Raw genomic sequence first — 21,288 nt, 5'->3', positions numbered from 1 at the left:
AATACACATTAGGTACTACATGCTGCATTAACATATACATGGGCAAGTTAATGGCTCATCAGTGACCCACCATGACACAACAATGGACAATCAAATGTATCTGCTCAGACAAAAAATATTAGTGGAAAATATTTTCTTTCTCTGTATTTTTTTGTGCATTCTGGTTCTTAGCTGGCTCCCCGTCAAAATAAAAGCCATTCAAAGGTGTCTTCTTCATGTGATTCTACCACTGCTTCCAGAAAAGAGGGGTAAGTTTCTCCCTCATCAGTCTGCAGCCCCACCAACTGGTGCAAAGAAGGTTACATCCAGCTGAAAAAATATCAGCGATGACAACTGAACACCAGACACGAGACTTTAGAGCAGCTGTTCATAATCAGAGACACATGGAACTCTCATCCACGTTTTAAACTGTCTGTGGTTTGATGCACAGACCGAGACGTTTAAATGTTATCTGAGAATTCATCTTCCAGAAGATACTATGGATTCGGAGTAACATCATACTAAATATGTGTCCACTATATCTCAGTGATTTATTGTCTTTTTGCTTTGTGCTGAAATGACCTTTAAGCATGAAATGATGAAAACACATTTTTCTGTTTATGAACTCACACATAAGATATTCTATTGGTCGTTATCACATTTACAATAAAATATGAAAGATGTGTGGATTATTCAGTCATAAAAATGATTAAGGATTCATTCATAACTAGCAAACTGTACACTATTAAAAAATAACATTTAAAACTAAAACAAAAAGGGCATCATTTTGTCATTAAAACAATTCATGAAGAGTGCTTAAATAGTTAAAACAGTAATAATAATAAATGTACCTCAAAGCACCTCTGGTGAATCTGAATTAGACAGTTGCCGTATTTCTGCCGTGGTGCATCAGCGTGCTGAGAGATGGTCATGTGTGGCTTGGGAAATAATTCCGTTTCACCTGATTGGTCTAAAAATCATTAACCATGGTCATGACTTCAGCTTTGTGTTTGTCCAAACCGGCTCAGGTTTCTCCCTGAATAGCAGGATTCCAAAATACCATAAAATAATGTTTGCTTTTTCCTTAATTGATTCTCATTAAAGACATTTTAATAATAGTGACTGTCTGTTGTTAATACAGACCATGGACTTTACAGTAACACTTTATAATAAGATCCCTTAACAAGCTTTATTATAACATTAAAACACATTATTAATCATTTTAATAAACTGCTTACAAGCTTAACAAATGTATCAACTACTAATATTGAGTGTTTTGCAGCACCTCATATAATGAGTTAACTTTTCTTTATAGTTTAATATTTCTTTTTTTATGCATTTACTATCAATAACTAAAGATAAGGGACTCTTATTATAAATTGTTGCCCATTAATTCCATTTCCGGTTGATGTGTTCTGTTATTTTCATGAAATTAGTGCGCCTGGGATCAAGAAAGGTTTGTTTGGATGTGATGTTTGCATTGTTCTCTCACTGTTTTAGCAGCGGCAACTCTTAACAGGATTTTTCAAAAGATTCTTTTAACATTCATTTTAACTTCCTGCAAAATTCACAGACCTGCAAAAGGAGGAAAACTGTGGGGGGAAAGAGAGAAAAATAACTATTTCCATTGGAGGGGCAAAAATTATTAATCAACAAATCAATCTATTCCCACAATCCTATCTGTCTGAGGCAAAAATGTTCATTGAATAGATCTATACTATTAAAAATTGTTTCAAAATTAGATTAATTGACAATAATTGATTTTGGAAGATAGCCTTTCGATTGAGAAATTGTCTATTTATTTTACTATAAGGTAAAAAAACAACAATTTTTGGCTTCTTGCACGTAAGACTTTCAAAGGAAGGAAGAGTGTGAGGAGAATTAAAAAAAAAACTATTTTCATACTTTAAAAAAGTCTTAAAACGTATTTAGAAAGTCCGTGAAATTTTCAAAATTTACCAAATGTACAAAAGTAATTTAATTGAAGAAAATACTCCAAAATATTAAACAAAACTTAATTTGTTGGTTTATCACATATGATAAGTCAGCTAAACTGATGATTGAAAGAAGTTTGCAGAAATCTCGAAATAACTTTAGTCGTTTGATTGGAGGAGCAGACGCGCGCGCAGCCAGCAGCTGCGAAAGGGTCGCGCTCCGTGCGCGCGCGCCTCCAGCAGCTCCAAACGTTTCCTTGGATGTCAGCTGAGGGCGACAGAGGGAGGTCCCCCCCCCCCTCTTCAAGATCTCCCTCAGTCCACAATAAACTTTCTCTCAGAAAAGTCCTGACTCACACTCACGCGCGCGCGGGTCCTGACTCTTTTCACCTGGAAACGGGAACCTTTGCGGAGGCGCGCACAGGTGGAGCGTCTTTTTTATATGAACTTTCTAGACAGAAAAGACTTCCGACTCGTTCGTCTTTCCCGCTGGTCTCGTTTGGAACTCTTTTGGATCTCAAGCGGCTCCCGGGATGGAAAGAGTTAGTCTGTGGACTGAAACCCAAAACTCCCAGGAAAGAATGAAGTAACGCGCCATGGAGCCGGACAATGCCCCGGGCTCCAAACTCAGAGGAACTGGAGTCGGGGGGTGAGTTCATGCATTAGAAAGTAGATTTCATCTGGAAGGATCTGCAGGATTTTCAGGTTCAAGACCCAAATCCTGCAGAATTTAAGTTCTGTGAGGAAACATCTGAAAATGTTGTGAAGTTGAAGATGTGAAGCTCAGAAACTTGTTTTTGCAGATAAACTGGACGTATGTTCACTCTGCGCATGCGTCAGGAAACAGTTGGAGCTTCTCTTAAAGTCATGTTTCAGCAGCTCGTTTCTCAATGAGCTGCCAGATGATCTGGGACTGATTTAAGGGGAGATGGATGAGGATGAGGAGGCCCCCCTCCCCGCTGTGCATCTCCCTCAGCTGGTTGGCCGGCTCCCTCAGCAGGAGGAGGGACACCAGCCGGTTTGAAAACTGGACACCACCTTCCTCTGCTCATATTTTTAAAACGTGACATGGAATGCGGGGGCCAAAGCGTGTCAGCGCTTGACCACAGGGAAGACCTCAACATTTCCTGCAACAACCACCGTGAAGGTCCACAGCTGGAACCACATCAGCATGACCCCCAAATATTACTCAGTATTAGGATATCCATGACTCCGCAGTTAAAAACAGACCCCTTAATAACTCTTGGACATTTGGAATTACAAAAAATCCTCCCACAATCCAAAATGCTTCAGAGGTTGATTTCTAAATTGTGTGTGATTGTAATTGTGTATCTGTGTGACCCTGTGATGGATCAGTGTCCAGAGAGAACGCCGCCTCACAGCATCCCTGTGACCCCAAACGGAACAAAACAGCATTAACTGTGATGATGTTAGTGTGAATGCTGTAAACTGAATGTTGCTGCTGAAGATGTTAGTGCTGATAGCTGAAAATGTGGAAATTGATAGCTGGCTAAAAATGCTGAGGCCATAAGCTTAATAAAATTTTAGCTAAACGCCAAATTATCCTAAAAAAACTGGAAAAATGTTTAATTTTTCCACCACAGCTAACATAATGCTAAAATATTAGCTAAACTCCAACTCAGCCTAAAAAAAACCTAAACAAATGTTTAAATCAGCCAAACAGCTAGCCAAATGTTAATATTAGCTAAACTCCAAATTAGCAAATTTTGCTAAAACAGCTAACATAATGCTAAAATAGTAGCTAAACTCCAAATTATCCTGAAAAACTGGAAAATGTCTAAATTAGTCAAAACGGCTCGCAAAATCTTGAAATTATTAGCTAAACTCCAAATTAGCCCAAAACGTGTAAAAAAACAAACAAAAAAAATCAAATTTTGCCGAAACAGCTAGCATATTGCTAAAATATTAGCTAAAGTCCAAATTATTCTAAAAACAGCTGAAAAAAGGTTACATTTAGCCAAAACAGCTAACATGATGTCAAAAATATGTTTAACTCCAAATTATCCTAAAAAAAATAAAAAAAAAATGTCTAGTTTGACCAAAGCACCTAGCATAATGCTAAAATATCTGCTACACTCCAAATTATTAAAAAAGGAAGTTAAAAGCAGTACGTCTGGATCTCAGTTATAACTTCCAGAAACGATTCAATTCGATTCAGAAGAGCCTGAATCGATTTGATTCAGATTGTTTTTCGATTCCTTAATCCAAGTTTGAGTTTACACATTTATACACATTTGTTTAGAAATACATTCATAATCTAATATATGTTTTGAATATATTTATATTAATCTGATCCAGTTCACATACTGTAAAATGTATCAGTGAAATCATGAGATTGTTAATATCATCCAGAGTTACATAGATTCTCTAAAGGAGAAGTTCTAACTAAAATGTTCAGATCATTAACATTGGAAACATTGTTCTGTTTCTCCTGGAGGACGTTTCAGTTTGGCCACTAGGTGGCGATCGCGCCATAGAAGTACACCTTATTCACGAAGAAGACAACAGTATAAGAAAAAATAACAAAAAACGACGTTTTAGACCACAAATGGTTACTTTAAAAAGTATTATCTTAAAGGAATTTGGAAAATTCATGTCTGTGAGTAAATAAAGATGTTCATTTAGTCAGCAATGTATGTTTAGGTCGACCGAGCGTTAGCATTAGCCGTCCTATGGGGAATTAAACATTAAACGTTAGCATCAAGCTAGCGGACTTTAGCTTTATGTGCTAAATCGATTCTTGATCTATTACGCGTATATTGTTTCATCGATTCAGTGAGTATTTTTTCATATGATTTGAACCTAAAAGAAATCGCAGGAACATTTACATCATTGATGGATGTTTAACTCCTTTTTTGTTTCATTTTCCCCCAGAAAAGTTGTGATTCTTCTGGCGTTGCTGCACTGCTTTCTTGAGCTCACAAAAGGACAATGTGAGTAAAAAATATTCTGAGATGTGTTAAAAAATACTTCATTATTGGGATAAGCAATAAATTGATCAGTACATGTTTAGATTACAAAAGAAGTTGGTTTATTTTTTTACAGTTTTCAGTCACCTAGAAGCAGTGATGTTGATATTAGAGCTTCTCATGAGGGAAGTGGAGGACGTTCTCCACGCCGTCTCCATCTGCTGCTGATGATCTGCATTTTAGCTGCAGAATCAGCTGAAGTTTGGAGTTTTGTTATCAAACAGACCTTCTGAAGTTACATTAACTGGGATTGTCCCAACCAAAGGTTTAACGCTGAGAAGTTTTGTTTTAGGTTCTCTCGGTTTTGCCTTACTGAGAGGCAAAATAGAATTAAAATAAATAAAATGTCACTTCGACAGTCAATAAAAAACAAAGCAGAACCCATTATTGTTCATTTTGGGATGTTGTCACCTCAAACCTTTATGTTTCACCAACTTAAAAAAATATTTCAATGTAAAATTCAGCTAGCATGTTGCTGAAATATTAGCTAAACTCCAAAATGGACACAAAAACAAACAAAGAAAGCCTAAATTAGGAAAAAAAGCTAGCCTGCAGCTGAAATGTTAGCTAGACTCCTAACAGAATGCCAATTTTTAAACTTTAAAAGTAACTTAACATAATTATAAACTACATGTATATCATTACCTCTTAAGGCCTCTGAAGATGCTATAGTGCTGATTGCTGAAGATTCTGAAAGTCATAGCTGAAAATGCTGAAATTCATAGCTGAAATAACTGAAGCTGATAGCTGAAAACTTTGTGTTTCAGCAATTTAAATATTTCAATTTATAGTGTTGTTAATTTTTTATAAAATCCCATATATTTATTTCATAAACCATTAGTTTTGTCTGCTTGGCTTTGACAAAACAGAAACAAAATTTATGCAGAACTTTAGTCTTTTTAAAACATATATTTAAATATCAAGACTGAGCAAATTCAGTTAAAAATTAATACAAAATAAATTTAATAAAAATCTATTTTTTCTAAGAAATAAAATTGTTTTTTTAGTGTTCTGCTTCCATACTACATTTATTCATTTAATATCATGTTTTAAACCTATTGGTTATCACTGTTTTTTCAAATTACGTATTTTAGATGCTTAGATCACAGAATATAGACATGTTTCAGATTTGTATGTCTGGCTCCACTTTACATTTATAAATAAATCTGCAAAATATAAAAAATTCTTAAAGACACAAAGAGAGAAGTGTAAATCAGTGTAGAAAGAGATTACAGCGTTTTCATTAAAAAACACCAGGAAGCAGCAGTTTGGAGTTTAGAGTTAAACCAGAACAAATAAACAAATATTTAGGGGAGAAAACCCCCTGAAAAACTGGAAAAGATTATAGAGCCGATAAATCACATAAAATAAAAAAAAAATAGAAAGAATAAAAATCAGAACTGAGTGTAGGAAGTAACTGCACTGAAAGTTGAATTTCAAAATAAAATAAAAGGTTAAAAAACACAGAAAAATGTCAACACTTATTCAAACATTTAAACGTAAAAAAATCTAGCATCAAAACAGAATCTGTTCATACAAAAAAGCTTGAGACTCTGGAAATGAAAAGAAGAACAAAGGAATGTTTTTTAGGGTGAAAAGACATGAATTTCTTCTTTATTCTTCATTTCTCCTGGAAAAGCTTTTGTCTGCCATATTGAATCATTACTTTTTGAAATTTTACTAAATAAATTAAAAGAAAAAAGCAAAAAAAAAAGAAAAACATCAATTTAAAAAGTAAAATTTGTGCATTTAAAAGCATATTTTAAAGACACTGAAGAAAATTTTATTTTTAACATGTTCTTGAAGTATTTTTCTGACATTAGAGAACATTTACAAAGAAAATGTGGCTTAAAACTGCATTTCTGAAAATTTCTTTAATCTTCAATAAAGTTTTCTGTCTATTCTTTATTCAAAATGTTAATCAGGAGCAAACGAAAAAAAAAAAAAGTTTTATTTGACAAAAGACGGAGGGGAAGGGGCGGAGTTTCTCCATGCCAACAGCCCCGCCCACAACTCAGAGGTGAATTTCTAATGAACTCCTTCCACTCTGGAGAAACTAGGAAAAAAGTTTTATTTTTTTCATTTTTATTTTTTAGGCTAAAAACAACAATCATAATGAATGGACCACTGGGATTGTTTTGAAAAAATATCAAAGGATGAATGGAGTCTGTCTTTAACGAGAACCAGATGCTAAATATCAGTAATAAAGAAGTAGAGCTGCCACAATTAGTGGACTAATCCACGACTAACTGACTATTAAAGTCGTCGACAACTAACTTAATAGTCGATTAGTCGTTACTTTATACTATATTGATTCAGAGTGCAGGAAAGTTGAAAGTTATAATGGCATTCTGCTAGCTTTATGGACAATTTTGGCATTTATTATGGGTTTTTAGGCTGTTTTTGGATTTAGATATTTTTGGCTAATTTAGGCTTTTTTAAAAAAAACACTTTTTAGGCTGTTTTTGAAAGTAGATAATATTTCAGCTACATGCTAGCTGTTTTTGGCTAACTTAGGCTTTTTTCAGTTTTTAGGCTAATATTAACTACTATTTTAGCTGGCTATCAGCTTCAGCGTTTTCATCCATCAGTGATTTCAGCTATCTACTTAAGTGTTTTTAGTTGTTAATTTCAGCGTCTTCAGCGGCCAATTTCAGCTTACAGCATTCACATTAGCATCATCGCAGGTAATGCTATATATCTAGTTTTTAGTTAGTTAAAAGCTAATGATAATTAAGATGTGTGTTTTACATCCACTTTGTGCATCAGAAAAAATAATCAGTGATTAGTCGACTATTAATTATTTGTGGCAGCTCTATAAAGTAGAGAAAGTTGTTTTGACTGAAGGTCCTGACAGTTTCACACCCCAGAAAAAGCTTTTCTGACTTGGATTGACACAATTATCCCCTTTTGCTCTCAGACTCGACTCTCTTCTGCTCTGAACCCATGAGGCCACAAAGTGACTTGAATTTGAACAGAGCGGTTTCTAGGAGGTTTATCTTCACTGAATTGGAGATTGTGATTTGTATTTGTTCTAAAACGAGGTGAGATCTGAGCCAAACTCCTCTCTCGGATGTGTTTCCCTCAATTCTCTGAAATGTTCATCAAGAAGTCACGAAAAGCTGCCCACCCACCCACTCCGACTTTGATGCTGCGAACGCTCTGAAAGCGCATCACACGATCCCAGGATCCGTTTGCTTATCACCCCACAGAAACAACTCAAAGAGCACCACTTTAGAGAGCAGCCTTTGTTCCGCCTCAGTATTTGATATTTCCTTTTCCATGAGTGAGCTGACCTCCAGCTGCCTGATCCGCGCTGCAGTTACCTCATCTTTACCCATGATGCGTCACTTTTTTACTGCAGTGATTTATTATTCTGTTCTGACACATAAAAAAAGATGAATTTCTGAAATATCAATGAGTAGATTTAGGTCTTCTCATCGGGTTCACTGAGAGAATTATTGTGAATGCTTTAAAATGTCACACTATTGGGATTCTCCTGCTCTTTTTTTGGCACGTAAAAACTCAATCATACTTTGAGCGAAACGTTTAGCTCGTTCAGGACATTACTGTATTCATAAACTTTATAGTTTTTGAAAACAATGAGCAAAATATACCTCAGAGGAAATGAACGGGAAAGTCTTTAATTTATAAAATGTAAGTAGATCAGCAACAAACAGCCTGAAAAACTAAAAAAGCCCAAATAAAAAAACAACCAGGATGTAGCTGAAATATTAGCTAAACTCCAAAACAGCCTGAAAAATCTTAGTAAATGCTAAAATAGTCCAAAAAGCTAGAAAAATGCCAATTTTAAATGATGTAATAGATATGTAGCATTATCAGCATTAAAGATGGTGTGAATGCTGTAAGCTGAATTTGGCCGCTGAAGATTCTGAAGTTGATAGCTTAAATCAGTGAAGCTGATAGCCAGCTAAAATGTTAGCTAAATGCCAAAGTAGCCTAAAAAACTCAAAGAAGAAAAAAACGTAGTTTCGCCAAAACAGCTAGCATGTTGCTGAAAAATTAGCTAAACTCCAAAACAGCCTAAAAAAGCCTAAATTAGCAAAAAAAAGAGAAAAAAACCCAGCTAAAATGTATCTGAAATACTAGCTAATCTCCAAAATAGCCAAAATAATCTTAGTAAATGCCAAAATAGTCCAAAAAGCTAGAAGAATGACATTTAAAAATTTTTAACCATAACTTTTTAACATATTTATGAATAATAAAAAGGCAGGAATATTATTCCAGAATAAATCAACTTAAACCTTAAATAACTTTCAATATTTTACTCTGCATAAAAACATTAATTGTCAAAATTATACAAGTTAGAAATGAGCTCAAGACAACATCAGGCCATTAAATATAAAATAAAATGATCTGGAGGGCCGGATCCGGCCCCCGGGCCTCGATTTTGACACATGTGATTAAGTGAGATAACACTTCTGCTCGTGTTTTCGTGAAACTCTCACCGCACCACGACGATTCCCTCCAGGGACTCATTCCCCCCTGAGATTTTCCTCATTAAGACTGATGGAACGCTGACATGTGCAGCCGTCCCTGAAACACTGATTTGTTTTCTAAGCTTTTATGCTGCAAAATCTGTCAGAAAAATGGCTAAGTCCTGCTGTACCTTTTCAAATAAGTCAAATTGAATAACATTTTTCTGTATTTATTATGTTTTTAAAGAGATAAATTAAAAGAGGGGAGCTGGAGATTTATTATTTTAACTTTTTTTCTGCAGATGTGGACGTCCTGCAGGAGCTCGGCCTCTCAGGGCGGAGAACCGGCGCCTTCACGCCTTCAGGCGTCATCCCCTTCAAGTCAGGTGTCATCCTCACTCCGAGGGCACGCGTCCAGGTGCCGCTGGGCACCGTTCTCCCCGCTCCCTTCAACGCCAGCAGCCTTTTCCTGATCCTCAGCCTGTCGGTTCACCGCTTCAACGGCGCCGCTCTCTTCTCGCTTCTGTCCAGGAGGAGGAAGGTGCAGCTGAGCGTGCGGTTCGCCCCGGGGAAGGTCCTGGTCTCCAAGGGTCAGAAGAGCTCCGTGAGCTTGGACTACGACGTATATGACGGCCGCTGGCATCACTTCGCTTTGGACATTCAAAGCCACGGCGTTTTCTTACACACATCCTGTGGCAGGAACAGCCTGCATGCAGGTTTGAGCTCAAAGAAACAACTCCTGGATCCAGAGGGTTTCTTCCTGCTGGGCAAATTGAACCACAACTCGGTGGCGTTTGAAGGCGCCATCTGTCAGTTTGACATTTATCCTTCTGCGGCGGCAGCTCAGAACTATTGTGATCACATTAGAAGACACTGCAGAGAGGCCGACACGTACCGACCCTTGCTTCCCGCCCCGCCGCCACCACGTCCAGACCCAAACATTACTGCCACCCTCGCCCCAACGCCGAAGATTTTACCACCGAATGGCCAAATCCCAGAGCGGGACCAAACATCTGCGCCTCCAAACCCAGGTGTCACATCTGTTCCTCCGACAGCTCATTTCACGTTGGAAAAACCCTCAAAGTTTCCAACTCAAACTGTTACTCCTTCTCCTCGGATTAGTGTCACTCTCCCAAACCCGAAGCGAAACTCTCACAGCAGAAAGAAGATAAAGCCAGGAGCCACTAAACCCCCAAAGCCTTCTGGGAAAAGTCTATATTCACCGGGGTCTCCTTCAAACTATCACCAAACCAAAAACCAGCTAATCGGAGCAGCTGCTCTGCAGCCGGAGCCAGAAGGGACCAACATGCTGGGATTTGAACCCACGACTTTGGTTTGGGTCACAGATGGCTTCCAAACATTTGACCTTGACCCGACCCAGTTCTCGCCGCTCGCAGGACCACCTGGACTAAAGGGAGAACCAGGACCGCCGGTGAGTGTCAGACGTTGCTGGTTGTATGATCAGATTATGGGGGGTGGGGTGGGGGGGTTCTGTTATACATGTGAGTTACGCTTCACTCTGGATTACAGTGATTGATCAGCTCATTCTTCCATGTGGGTTTATTTGCCTTTAGTGTCTGAACCGCGGCTGGTGGGGACGGATCTCCGCTGTTGTTTATGGTGACGGCTGAGCTTTTCTGATTGCCTCCATCTCTGTTTATGATACATGTCGCTAAACCGAACGCGGTTTCAATCCACGCCAAACCCACAGCCACGTTATACCGGCTGAGAAATGCCTTTCCTGATGAAGTGTTAGATTCCTCTCAGAGGCCTGGGTCAAAGGTCAAAGGGATAAAGTGCATGTGCACAGTCAAGCATTCAGAGTAATCGTTAAAAACGCCACCGTCATGTGAACCGTGTCATTACAGGTTCTGGTGGTGAAGAGAAGAACCATAATTAGGTTAGTTAGGTGTTATTTAGGAGATTTATATCATGTTTAAGTAAAAAGATGAAGGTTTAAGAGAAAGTTTACTCTTCACATGTCTTTGAAAGTTGTTTTTTTTTAAGTGAGGTATGTAGCGATTAATCAATTCAATTCATAATAATTGATTTCCATTCCTAAACAGACGTTTTCTCGCAATGACGAGTTATAATCTTGTTTTCTCTAGGAAACGAATTTCATTTTTTCGTTCAACCGAACTATTTTCTCAATTATTTTCTTAAGAAAACAAACAGTTTTCTCGTTATAACGAATTATTATCTTGTTATAACGCAAAAACAAACTTTGTTTTCTCGAGAAAACAAAGTTCGTTTTCGCGTTATAACGAGTTCTCATTTTCTCAAGAAAAAAAACTTTCTTGTTATAACGTGAAAATGAGTTCTTGTTTTCTCAGTAAAATGAACTTTGTTTCCTCGTTATAATGAGTTCTCGTTTTTTTTCAAGAAAACAAACTTTCTTCTTATAACGACTTATCTTGTTACATCATAAAAACAAAGTTCATTCTCTCGAAAAAACGAACTTTGTTTTCTCAATAAAATGAGTTCTCAAGAAAACTTTTTTTCTTGTTATTACCAGTTATTGACTTGTTTTCTCAGGAGAACGAACATTGTTTTCTCCAAAAAAAAAGTAGGGCAGGCCGTTTTCAGCCTCTGGGGAAAAGCTGTTACTCATGCTGAATCCATTTTGCTGAATGTTTTAATCCAGTTACTCAATCAGTTTCTGGAAATCAGCTGAATTGATTGCTGTGGACAGAACAGATTGATGAACGAGAAGTTTCTTTTGGTTAAAGGTTTGTCGTCATTTTTTCAGTCTCACAGGAAAAACGCTTTTTTCTCCTTTTGTCTAAAGAAATCGATGGTCAAACTGTTGCTGGAATACAGATCAGATCTGCCGTCAACAGAAACTAAATGGCTGTTTAGGAAAGTAAAGTGATTGATAGAAAAGTAAATTTATGAGTGAAATTCTATTTTTTTCCAGATTTTTGGGCTATTTTGAAGTTTACCTAAAATCTTAGCTAGTTATCAGCTTCTGTGTTTTTAGCTGTAAGCTTCAGTGATTTCAGCTATCAGCTTCAGCGTTTTTAGCTATTGATTTCAGCATCTTCAGCTATCAGCACTAGCATCTTCTGCAGCCAAATTCAGCTTCCAGCATTCACACTAGAGTCATCACAGGTAATGCTGTATGTCTAGTTCATAATTATGTTAATAAGTTACAGCTTAGCTAGCTGTTTTGGGTAATTTTGGCTTTTTTCCATTTTTTGGGCTATTTTGAAGTTTAGCTAGTTTTTCAGCTACAGGCTAGCTGTTTTGGCTAGCGTAAGATTTTTTTTTTTTTTTAGTTTTTTAAGGCTAATTTGGCATTTAGCTAATATTTTAGCCGGCTGTGATTTTAGTAATCTCAACTTTAGCATTTTCAGCTATCATTTTCAGTGTTTCTAGCTATTAGCTTCAGCGTTTTTAGCATCAATTTCTGCATTTTCAGCTATCAGTTTCAGCATCTTCAGTGGTCAAATTCAGCTTACATCATTTACACTAGCATTATCACAGGTAATGCTATATATCTAGTTCATTACTATGTTAAACGTTATGGTTTTAACATTTAAAAAATGTATTTTTTGAGTGTTCAATAAATGTTTATCCGTTTGGCCGGTGATCTAAGGTGATTTTGTGCGATTGAGTTTGACACCCCTGGTTTAAAAGCTTTAACTTTATCACTGTTTTGGCTCTAAACCAGGACAAAGTGCAGCTCAGGCTGCTTATTGTTTGCAGACAGACTGATGGCTGCAATCTAAGGAATCTAAAAACTGCTGAAAGCCGTTTGGCTTGACAGCCTATAAGCCGGTCAAAGTATTTACGACTACAAGTCCTGTCCAAGCCTTCTTCTATGGATCTGCAACTCCTCCACAGCTCAGTTTGTAGTAGATCAGTTCGTTTTTCACTTTATACTTCTGCAGCTTTTGAAAAATAGGTTCTAACTGCCGCATCTTAAACAAACCCGGGTTCCTCGTGTTGACCCCTCATTAGGTGTGACCTTCCAGAGCTTTGCTAATCCGTGTGTGAAATTGTTTTAGAGCTATCTGGTGCTTATAATTAATGTGATTGGCTGCAGCGAGAGCGGTCGCTGACCTCCCTGCCAGTAGCATGAATCAGACGTGCAGCCGGCGCTGCTGTGGGCTTTTTCAGCAGTAATGATGTCGTAGAAATGGGCTGCATCAGCTAAAGAAAGACTAAAACCTGCTACTTTTTTCGCTGAATTCTTTGTTACTTCCCAAAAACTTGGCAGAATGTGCTGTCAGGAAAGAAAAGAGAATTTAATTTCCACTGACTTCACATCCAGCCTGAGCGGCTTTTATGAGACTTTTTTTTTTTTTTTGATGCTGGTCTCTGGAAACTTGTTGGGTATTATTCAGCACTCCCCTTCCAAATGACATGACAAGAAGCAGCCACTTTTCCTTGGTCTGTTGTATTTATCCAGCTGCCTCTTTCCTTTATCTTCTCCTTTTAGGGCCCTCCAGGATTTTCAGGGCTGCCAGGAAAACCCGGCAAGAGGGGCCCAAGGGTAAGCCCCTCTCATTCAACACTGACAGGTTTCTCATTTACCTTTCCCATTTTCAGGTCACAGCTCTGCTACATATCTGCACACGTGTTACACGCTAGCACCAGTGACGCCTCTATTATCAGGAGCTGACAGCGTTCTAACTCGTGCAAAAGACGTCAGAGGCAGAGAAATATTCAGTTCGGTTTGATCTCACTGCAAACAAAAATATCCAAAACAGACATCAAATGTTTGCATCTTTTTTATGTTTTGTATTTGCTCAGATAATAATGTGATGAAACGAGTTTTTACAAAATGAATATTTTAAAAGGCTTATAAACTAGCATAACATCTGCAAAAAAAATATTGCTTCAACCTAAAGAATGCAAAAGAAACTAGAAAAGTTACATTACCTGTGATAATGCTAGTGTGAATGTCTGAAATAGTCACCCTAGACGCTGAAGCTTTTTGCTGAAAATGGTGAAAGAGTTTACTTTATTTGTTGAAAATGCAAGAGCTATTTACAAAAGGTTACATTTGCAAAGAGACTAGACATTTTTTGATGAGTCTTAGAATGTTTTGTTTTGCTCAAAAGGGCAGTAAGAGAGAAGATTTATAAAACCAATCTGGTCCTTCAGTCCAGAATGGCTGCTGGATGGAATAAAATAGATGTTTATGTTCATTTTCAGTCTTTTCAATATTCTAATAATTCCAAAAATAATCAAAAACATGTATTTGTACTGCATAAATGCTAATAAATGCACTAAACACACAGTAAGGATGTTGCACACCTGCATAATGCTTGGCTGTAAGAGTTACCTGCTGCCCTGCAGGCAGGCCTCAAAGGAGGATTGTGGGAAACCGATCTCTTTAAGCGAGGAAGAATGAAGGCTTTGTCCCCATCTTATTAAAGCGTTTAAGACCCTGTCTGCAGCTCAGAAGCTCTCCGTGGCTTTGAGAAGCCAAATCTGAGGCCACAGCGACTCAGGATGACATGCTGCAGTCCAGGTTTGGTACCAGAAGTTTGAGAAGCATCTTCAGTCATCTGTTTGGGAAGTAAAATTTAACTTTTTTCATGTCTTTCCTTTAATTAACTCCTGTAAATTCTGTAAGCTGAATGTGGCAGCTGAATATGCTGAAATTGATAGTTAAAAAATCTGAAGCAGATGGCTGAAAACGCTGAAGCCGATGGCTAAAACACGCTGAAGCCCATAGCTGAAAACACTGAAGCCCATAGCTGAAAACGCTGAATCCCATAGCTGAAAACGCTGAAGCCGATAGCTAAATCGCTAAAGCTGATAGCTAAATTGCTGAAGCCGATAGCGGAAAACGCTGAAGCCGATGGCTAAAACACGCTGAATCCCATAGCTGAAAACGCTGAATCCCATAGCTGAAAATGCTGAATCTCATAGCTGAAAACGCTGAAGCCGATGGCTAAATCGCTAAAGCTGATAGCTAAATTGCTGAAGCTGATAGCTGAAAACGCTGAAGCAGATGACTGAAAACGCTGAAGTTGATAGCGGAAAACGCTAAAGTTGATAGCGGAAAACGCTGAAGCCCATAGATGGAAAACGCTGAATCCCATAGCTGAAAACGCTGAAACAGATAGCTGAAAACGCTGAAACAGATAGCTGAAAACGCTGAAGCCCATAGCTGAAAACGCTGAAACAGATAGCTGAAAACGCTGAATCCCATTGCTGAAAACGCTGAAACAGATAGCTGAAAACGCTGAAGCCCATAGCTAAATCGCTAAAGCTGATAGCTAAATTGCTGAAGCTGATAGCTGAAAACGTTGAAGCTGACATCTGGAAATTATGAAGTTGATAGCCAGCTAAAATAGTAGCTAAATACCAAATTAGCCTTAAAAAAAAAGAAAAAAAAACCTAGGGTAGATTAGGTTTTCTTTAGATTTCTTTTCTTCTTTGTGCTTAATTTTGCTTTAGCTCCAAGCTTCGCTTTCAGATTCACATTTTTTTTCTTTAGTTTTCCTTTTGCCTTCCTTTGGCTTTTCTTTCGCCTTCACTCCAGCTTTCCTTCTGTTTCCACTTTAGCTTTAGTTTACTTCAGTCTGAGTCTCTTCCAGCTTCACTTAAGCTTCCTTCATTTGAAAAACCTTAAATAGCAGAAGAAAAACCACCAGTTATGTAACTTAATTAACTTTAGCCAGCAGGTAAGTGTGACTGAATGCCATAGAGCAAACAGGCCATCCAGAACCTGTCAGCAGTCAGGAGAGGAAAGCAAGGGCTTACCGGCTGCATCTTCATCCAATAAGTTTCCTTTCCCACACAGTTCATAGTTTTTTACAGAAGAGATGTTCCTGAGCTTCTTTACCATGTTAGCTCCTGGTACACAATCAGAATGGAAACACACTGGTAATCAGTGACGAGATCCACCTGGTGTCCTGCTGGGAGGGCGGAGCCAACGGAGGAGGGAGAGCTGGACCGGCAGATTGCCAAAACAATTTTACTCTAGGTAAAAATATATTTTGTCAAAATTATACAAGTTAAAAAATAAGTGCAAGATAACATCGGGCCATTAAGAACAATAAAATAAAATAATCTTATGTTCTTTGATTGACTGTAATTTTCCCCCCGGGCCTCGACTGTGACTCGTGCGTTACATCATGAGCAGATGTTTTTACAATAATATGATAATATCTGCAACAATCAGTCAAGGATTGAAGCAAAATCAGGATATTTACTGGTTAAATGGCAATGGGGGACTTATTTTTCTGGATTTCACTCAAATAGTTACATGCACAATAAAAATGACAGTTTTTACTGCATAATTTAAAGTCTGAACATAATCCTCCTCAAATCCTCTTTAGGAGGTTAAAAGGTCAAAGAAAACTTGGGCTGCGTGTGATGAATCCTTCCTCAGAGGTATTTTCTGAGAGCAGCTCCCGTCTGAAGTCTGCCGTCACCTCATTTCAACCTCTCCCTTCAGGTCAGACCGAGAGACGATCAAAGGGAGACGCGACGAGAAAAAACAAACAAGCTCTGCTTTTGCAGGAAACGTGTGAACGGCGAGAGCTCCGCTCAGAGCTGCGGGGAATCCTCCTCCACTCGGAGACTTCACAGAGGATGCAACCACTCCAGGTCGTCTGGGTTTCACCTCTTTGACAGCGAGGTGCCATGTCTGACCGTGCAGTCTCGCCGCTGCTTCCACTTAGCTGCAGCTCCTCCACACGAGAGCGACGGCGTTGTTCAAATGACCGTAAGCCTTTCAGTGCGGCACAGGTCGCCTGGCCCCGGAGCCGAGGCGGATTAAAGAGGGCTTTGTGCAGAAAGACACCGGCCTTCCTGTGCACTTCTGTAAATTTAAGAACATTTGGAAGATCCCCTAAAATGACATAACTCAAATTAAACCCAATTATCGTTTTTGCTGCTGTCCGAAGACACATTTGACATTTTCCTGTCTTCTATAAAAAAATGCTTGTTTTGAGTTTGATCCTGGATTTGCAGAAACTTTCCAGTGTTTGTATTTAATAGGTAACACATTTCGGAGTTGAAGCTAAGTGGACAGGAGTTTAAAAACAAGCCAATGCCAAGAGTTCATGCTGTACCTTGGCAGTAAATGTGACCACATTGTAGTTGTTCAGGAATAATCAACTTTGAATCCATTTCTTGGATTGTAAACCACTTTAAATGATTTCCTACAGTTTACTTCTATCAGCATGTCTGCCCAACAGTCAGACTCAAATGGAGGTAAAGCCAGGACGAGTTTCAGCAGCAAGAACAAGTGTTTAGTTTGGGACCAAAATATAAGATTAATTCAAAGAAAACTCTATAAAAAGGTAATTTATTAAGTTCATTTTAATGCATCATTTAGAAAATAGCTTTCAAGCACTTTTTAAAGATGTGTCGAGGTTAAAGTATGAATGAAAATTACAAGACAAAGTTTATTGATGTAAAATAAAGTCAGGTCATGTTGATGCTCAGACAACAAAAAAGATGGTAGAAATTAGCATCACATTCAATTTATGATTATTTAAACAGACAAAAGTCACCAAAGTGAACCACAGAAACAAATTCAAAGTTCATTAAACAAGCAACAGAAGTAATAAAGACTAGATTTATAGCATTAGCAGTTTCAGCTATCAGTTTAAGAGTTTTCAGCTATCAGCTTCAGAGTTTTCAGATATCAGCTTCAGCTGTTTTTTGCTATCAATTTTAAACATTTTCAGCTATCAACTTCAGCACTTTCAGTTATCAACTTCACCATTGTCAGCTATCAGCTTCAGCGTTTTAGTTAGCATTTTCAGCATTTTCAGGTATCAAACTTCAGCATTTTCATCTACCAGTTTCAGTATTTTTAGTGATAAATTTAAGGATTTTCAGCTATCAACTTCAGCACCTGCCGTTATCAATTACATCGTTTTCAGCTATCAGCTTCAGCGTTTTTAGCTATCAACTTCAGCATTTTTACCTATCAATTTCAGCTTCACCGTTTTCAACGTTTTATTTTATTTAGCGATACATTTCAGCATTTTCAGCTATCAACTTCATAGTTTTCAGCTATCAGTTACAATGTTGTCAGCTATCAGCTTCAGTGTTTTTAACTATCAATTTCAACATTTCAGCTATCAACTTCAGCCTTTTTAGCCAGCAATTTCAGCATTTGAAACTATCAACATCAGCAATTTCAACTAGCAACTTTCAATTTCAGCATCTTCAGCTGCCAAATTCAGCTTTCATCATTTACACTATCATCGTCGCAGGTTATACTATATGTCTAGTTCATAATCATGTTGAATGCTACGGTTTTAAAGTTTTTAAAATTTCGTCATTTTGTTCAGTAAATGTTTATCCTGTTCGGCCTGCGACCTCAGGTGTGTTTTAGATTTTGGCCCCTTGTGGATTAAGTTTGACATCCCTGAGCTACACTAAGCTGCACTAAAAGGCTCCAGTCTTTCCATCTGTGCAGACCAGTGAAAGTGTCTGCTGTGGGTTAACGGTCTAAAGAGCAGTAGCTCTCCATGTGTCATTCCTGTAAAAGTCCTCATCGTAAACCGGCAGTCCAGGTGCTCCTCATCTGCGGGAAGTGACTCTTCTTCTTTTCTACGTGAAGATGGATGATCCAATTCCCTCTGAGATACCACCCACTGCCTCTTATCAGGTCCTCTTATCACACGTACGGCAAGAATGCAATTTGTTATCCGTCCCGACCTCCTGACTCCTCCAAGTCTCCTCCTTTTTGCTCCGCATCTGGACATAATAGCTTCCATACGTTTAACATGGAGAGCGGCGGAAATCTGTAGCTTCTGTTGAGCGTTTTCATGTGTCCAGCATTGAGGTGGTGGAGGCGGGGGTGGAGTGGTCTGTCCTGTTTGAGGGCTTGGCTATGTCTCCTCTGTGTGGTGTAATAATAGAGCCATGATAGATAACAGGCAGACAGCAGCTGGATCAGTCAGCGCCATACCTCTTCCCTCACTTTCACTTCCTTCTTAGTGTGGTTGGAAACTTGAAACTAAATGAAGCCTTGAAAACTTTCTCTCCCAGCATGTTTCTTTGCTCTCGGTTTTGCACGTTTTCTCTTGTCAGCATTTAAAGCCTTATTCCAGCTGTCCTTACGAGGGGATACTGTGCATGAAAAATGGGCACACCTGGATGGAGCATGCAGATAAACTGCTGGATTAGCCTGTAGAGAGAAAAATGTTCACGCACATTTTTTCTATGGGCATGCTGCGGGCAACAGGTTGTAGCAAAAGTTTCATTTTGAGTGCAGTTTGTGTGGACATCCTTTGGATTCTTAATTATCACGTGCACAACCCTCACACAGTCAGTAAGGAACCAGTACCTCACTAATGGTAAGAATTTGGCATCCATACGACAGGATCATTCATACCTCGCGATGGCGTGCAGCTTCCGTTAGCTTTACGAATACTGTTTTTTAACATTGTGTCAAACTGTTTGAACCTTTAAAAAAATATGTTTTCCCACCTTAGACATGAAATCCCCAAAATTACTAGAAATTAATTGTCATCGAGGTTGTTTTAAATTCAACCCCGTAACGCAGGGGTGTCAAACTCAAGGGGCCAAAATCCAAAACACACCTGAGGTCACGGGCCGAAGATGATAAACATTTATTGAACACTCTAAAACTAAAATTTCCATTCCCTGCGATAATGCTAGTGTGAATGCTTTAAGTTGAATTTGGCAGCTGAATATGCTAGTGCTGTTAGCTGAAAACACTAAAGCTGACAGCTGAAAATGCTAAAGTTGATAGCCAACTAAAATATTAGCTAAATGCAAATTAGTTTTAAAAAGCTAAATAAAAAACCTAAGTTAGCCAAAACAGCTAGCCTGTAGCTGAAAAATTGGCAAAACTCTAAAAACAGCCTAAAAATTGAAAAAAGCCTAAATTATCAAAAACAACTAGCTTGTAAATCATCATCATTTATTCATTTATAAAGCACCTTTCACCACCAGCCAAGGAGGCCCAAAGTGCTGTACACAAGAAAATACAATACATAACAATCCTAAAAACAATTAAAAAAATAAATAAATAAATACATACATAAAATCCTATTTAAAAAGAAATTAAAATTTACATGATAAAAAAGCAGCTAGGCAGATACTATAGCGCCATAGTGGAGGAACAGTTTAGATTTAAAACTCTCCAAAAGTGTGACCTCTCTAATATTCAGTGGCAACTGGTTCCAAATATTAGCTAAACTCCAAAATAGCCTGTTTTTTTTTTTTTTTACAAAAAGCCTAAACTATCGAAAACAGCTAGCATGTAGCTGAACTATTAGCAAAACTCCCAAATAGTCTAAAAAATCTTAGTAAATGCCAAAATAGTCCAGAAAGCTAGCAGAATTCCAGTTTTTAAACTTTAAACCGTAACTTTTTAACATAATCATGAATAATAAAAAAGCAGGAATATTATTCTAGAATAAATAAATTTAAACCTTAAATAACTTTCAATATTTTACTCTCCACAAAAATATATTTAGTCAAAATTCTACAAGTTAGAAATAAGCGTACGATAACATCAGGTCATTAATAACAATAAAATAAAATAATCTGGAGGTATAATTACCCAGACGGCCAGATCCGGCCCCCCGGGCCTTGACTAGAGATGTAACGGGACAATCGGACTCGTCTATATCTCTTCTTGTCCTTTTTTTGCTGTTCTGCATTTGATGTAGCCATCTGTTATGAGAACATGCTGAACAAGAAATAACAGAGAAAAACTGTGGTTTACTGGCTTAGGAGCAGTCCAACCTTCAACTCTGTTACCATGATTCAACCCTGTAACACCCGCTCACTCTTTGAGTGCTCGTCTCTCCATTGTGTGAAGAAACATTTTGCATATGCGTCCGGCTGAATTTAAGTGAAGGATAGCTTTCATGTGATGCAGCTTCTGACACTAGAAAAAATGTTTGATGGATGAACAACCTTCTGTTTGTGGGACACCAGAAAGCAGTGAAGTTTATTATACTGGTCAGAGGATGTTCAAGATGGGTC

General features: G+C 38.0%; 1 protein-coding gene across 11 annotated transcripts in view; it reads left to right on the top strand.

Annotated features, from left to right (window-relative positions):
- The first annotated feature begins 2,245 nt into the window (after nucleotides 1-2,245).
- Nucleotides 2,246-21,288, top strand: part of LOC112148664 (collagen alpha-1(XXVII) chain B) — a 74,435-nt gene continuing 55,392 nt past the window's right edge. For 4 of the 11 annotated variants that reach the window (XR_002919657.2, XR_002919656.2, XM_024275926.2 and 1 more), the window contains exons 1-4: nucleotides 2,248-2,562; nucleotides 4,809-4,867; nucleotides 9,645-10,774; nucleotides 13,787-13,840. Coding sequence is in view for 7 of the 11 variants with exons in the window: in XM_024275926.2 (XP_024131694.1) it covers nucleotides 2,510-2,562; nucleotides 4,809-4,867; nucleotides 9,645-10,774; nucleotides 13,787-13,840 (1,296 nt within the window). In the remaining 4 variants the exon portion in view is untranslated. The other 7 variants (XR_002919658.2, XR_002919659.2, XM_024275925.1 and 4 more) reach the window with 6 other exon arrangements.

This window comes from Oryzias melastigma, linkage group LG9, assembly GCF_002922805.2.
Source record: "Oryzias melastigma strain HK-1 linkage group LG9, ASM292280v2, whole genome shotgun sequence".
Lineage (NCBI taxonomy): Eukaryota > Metazoa > Chordata > Actinopteri > Beloniformes > Adrianichthyidae > Oryzias > Oryzias melastigma.
The sequence above is the reverse complement of the archived record's forward strand: the minus strand, read 5'-3'. Positions and strand labels throughout refer to the sequence as shown.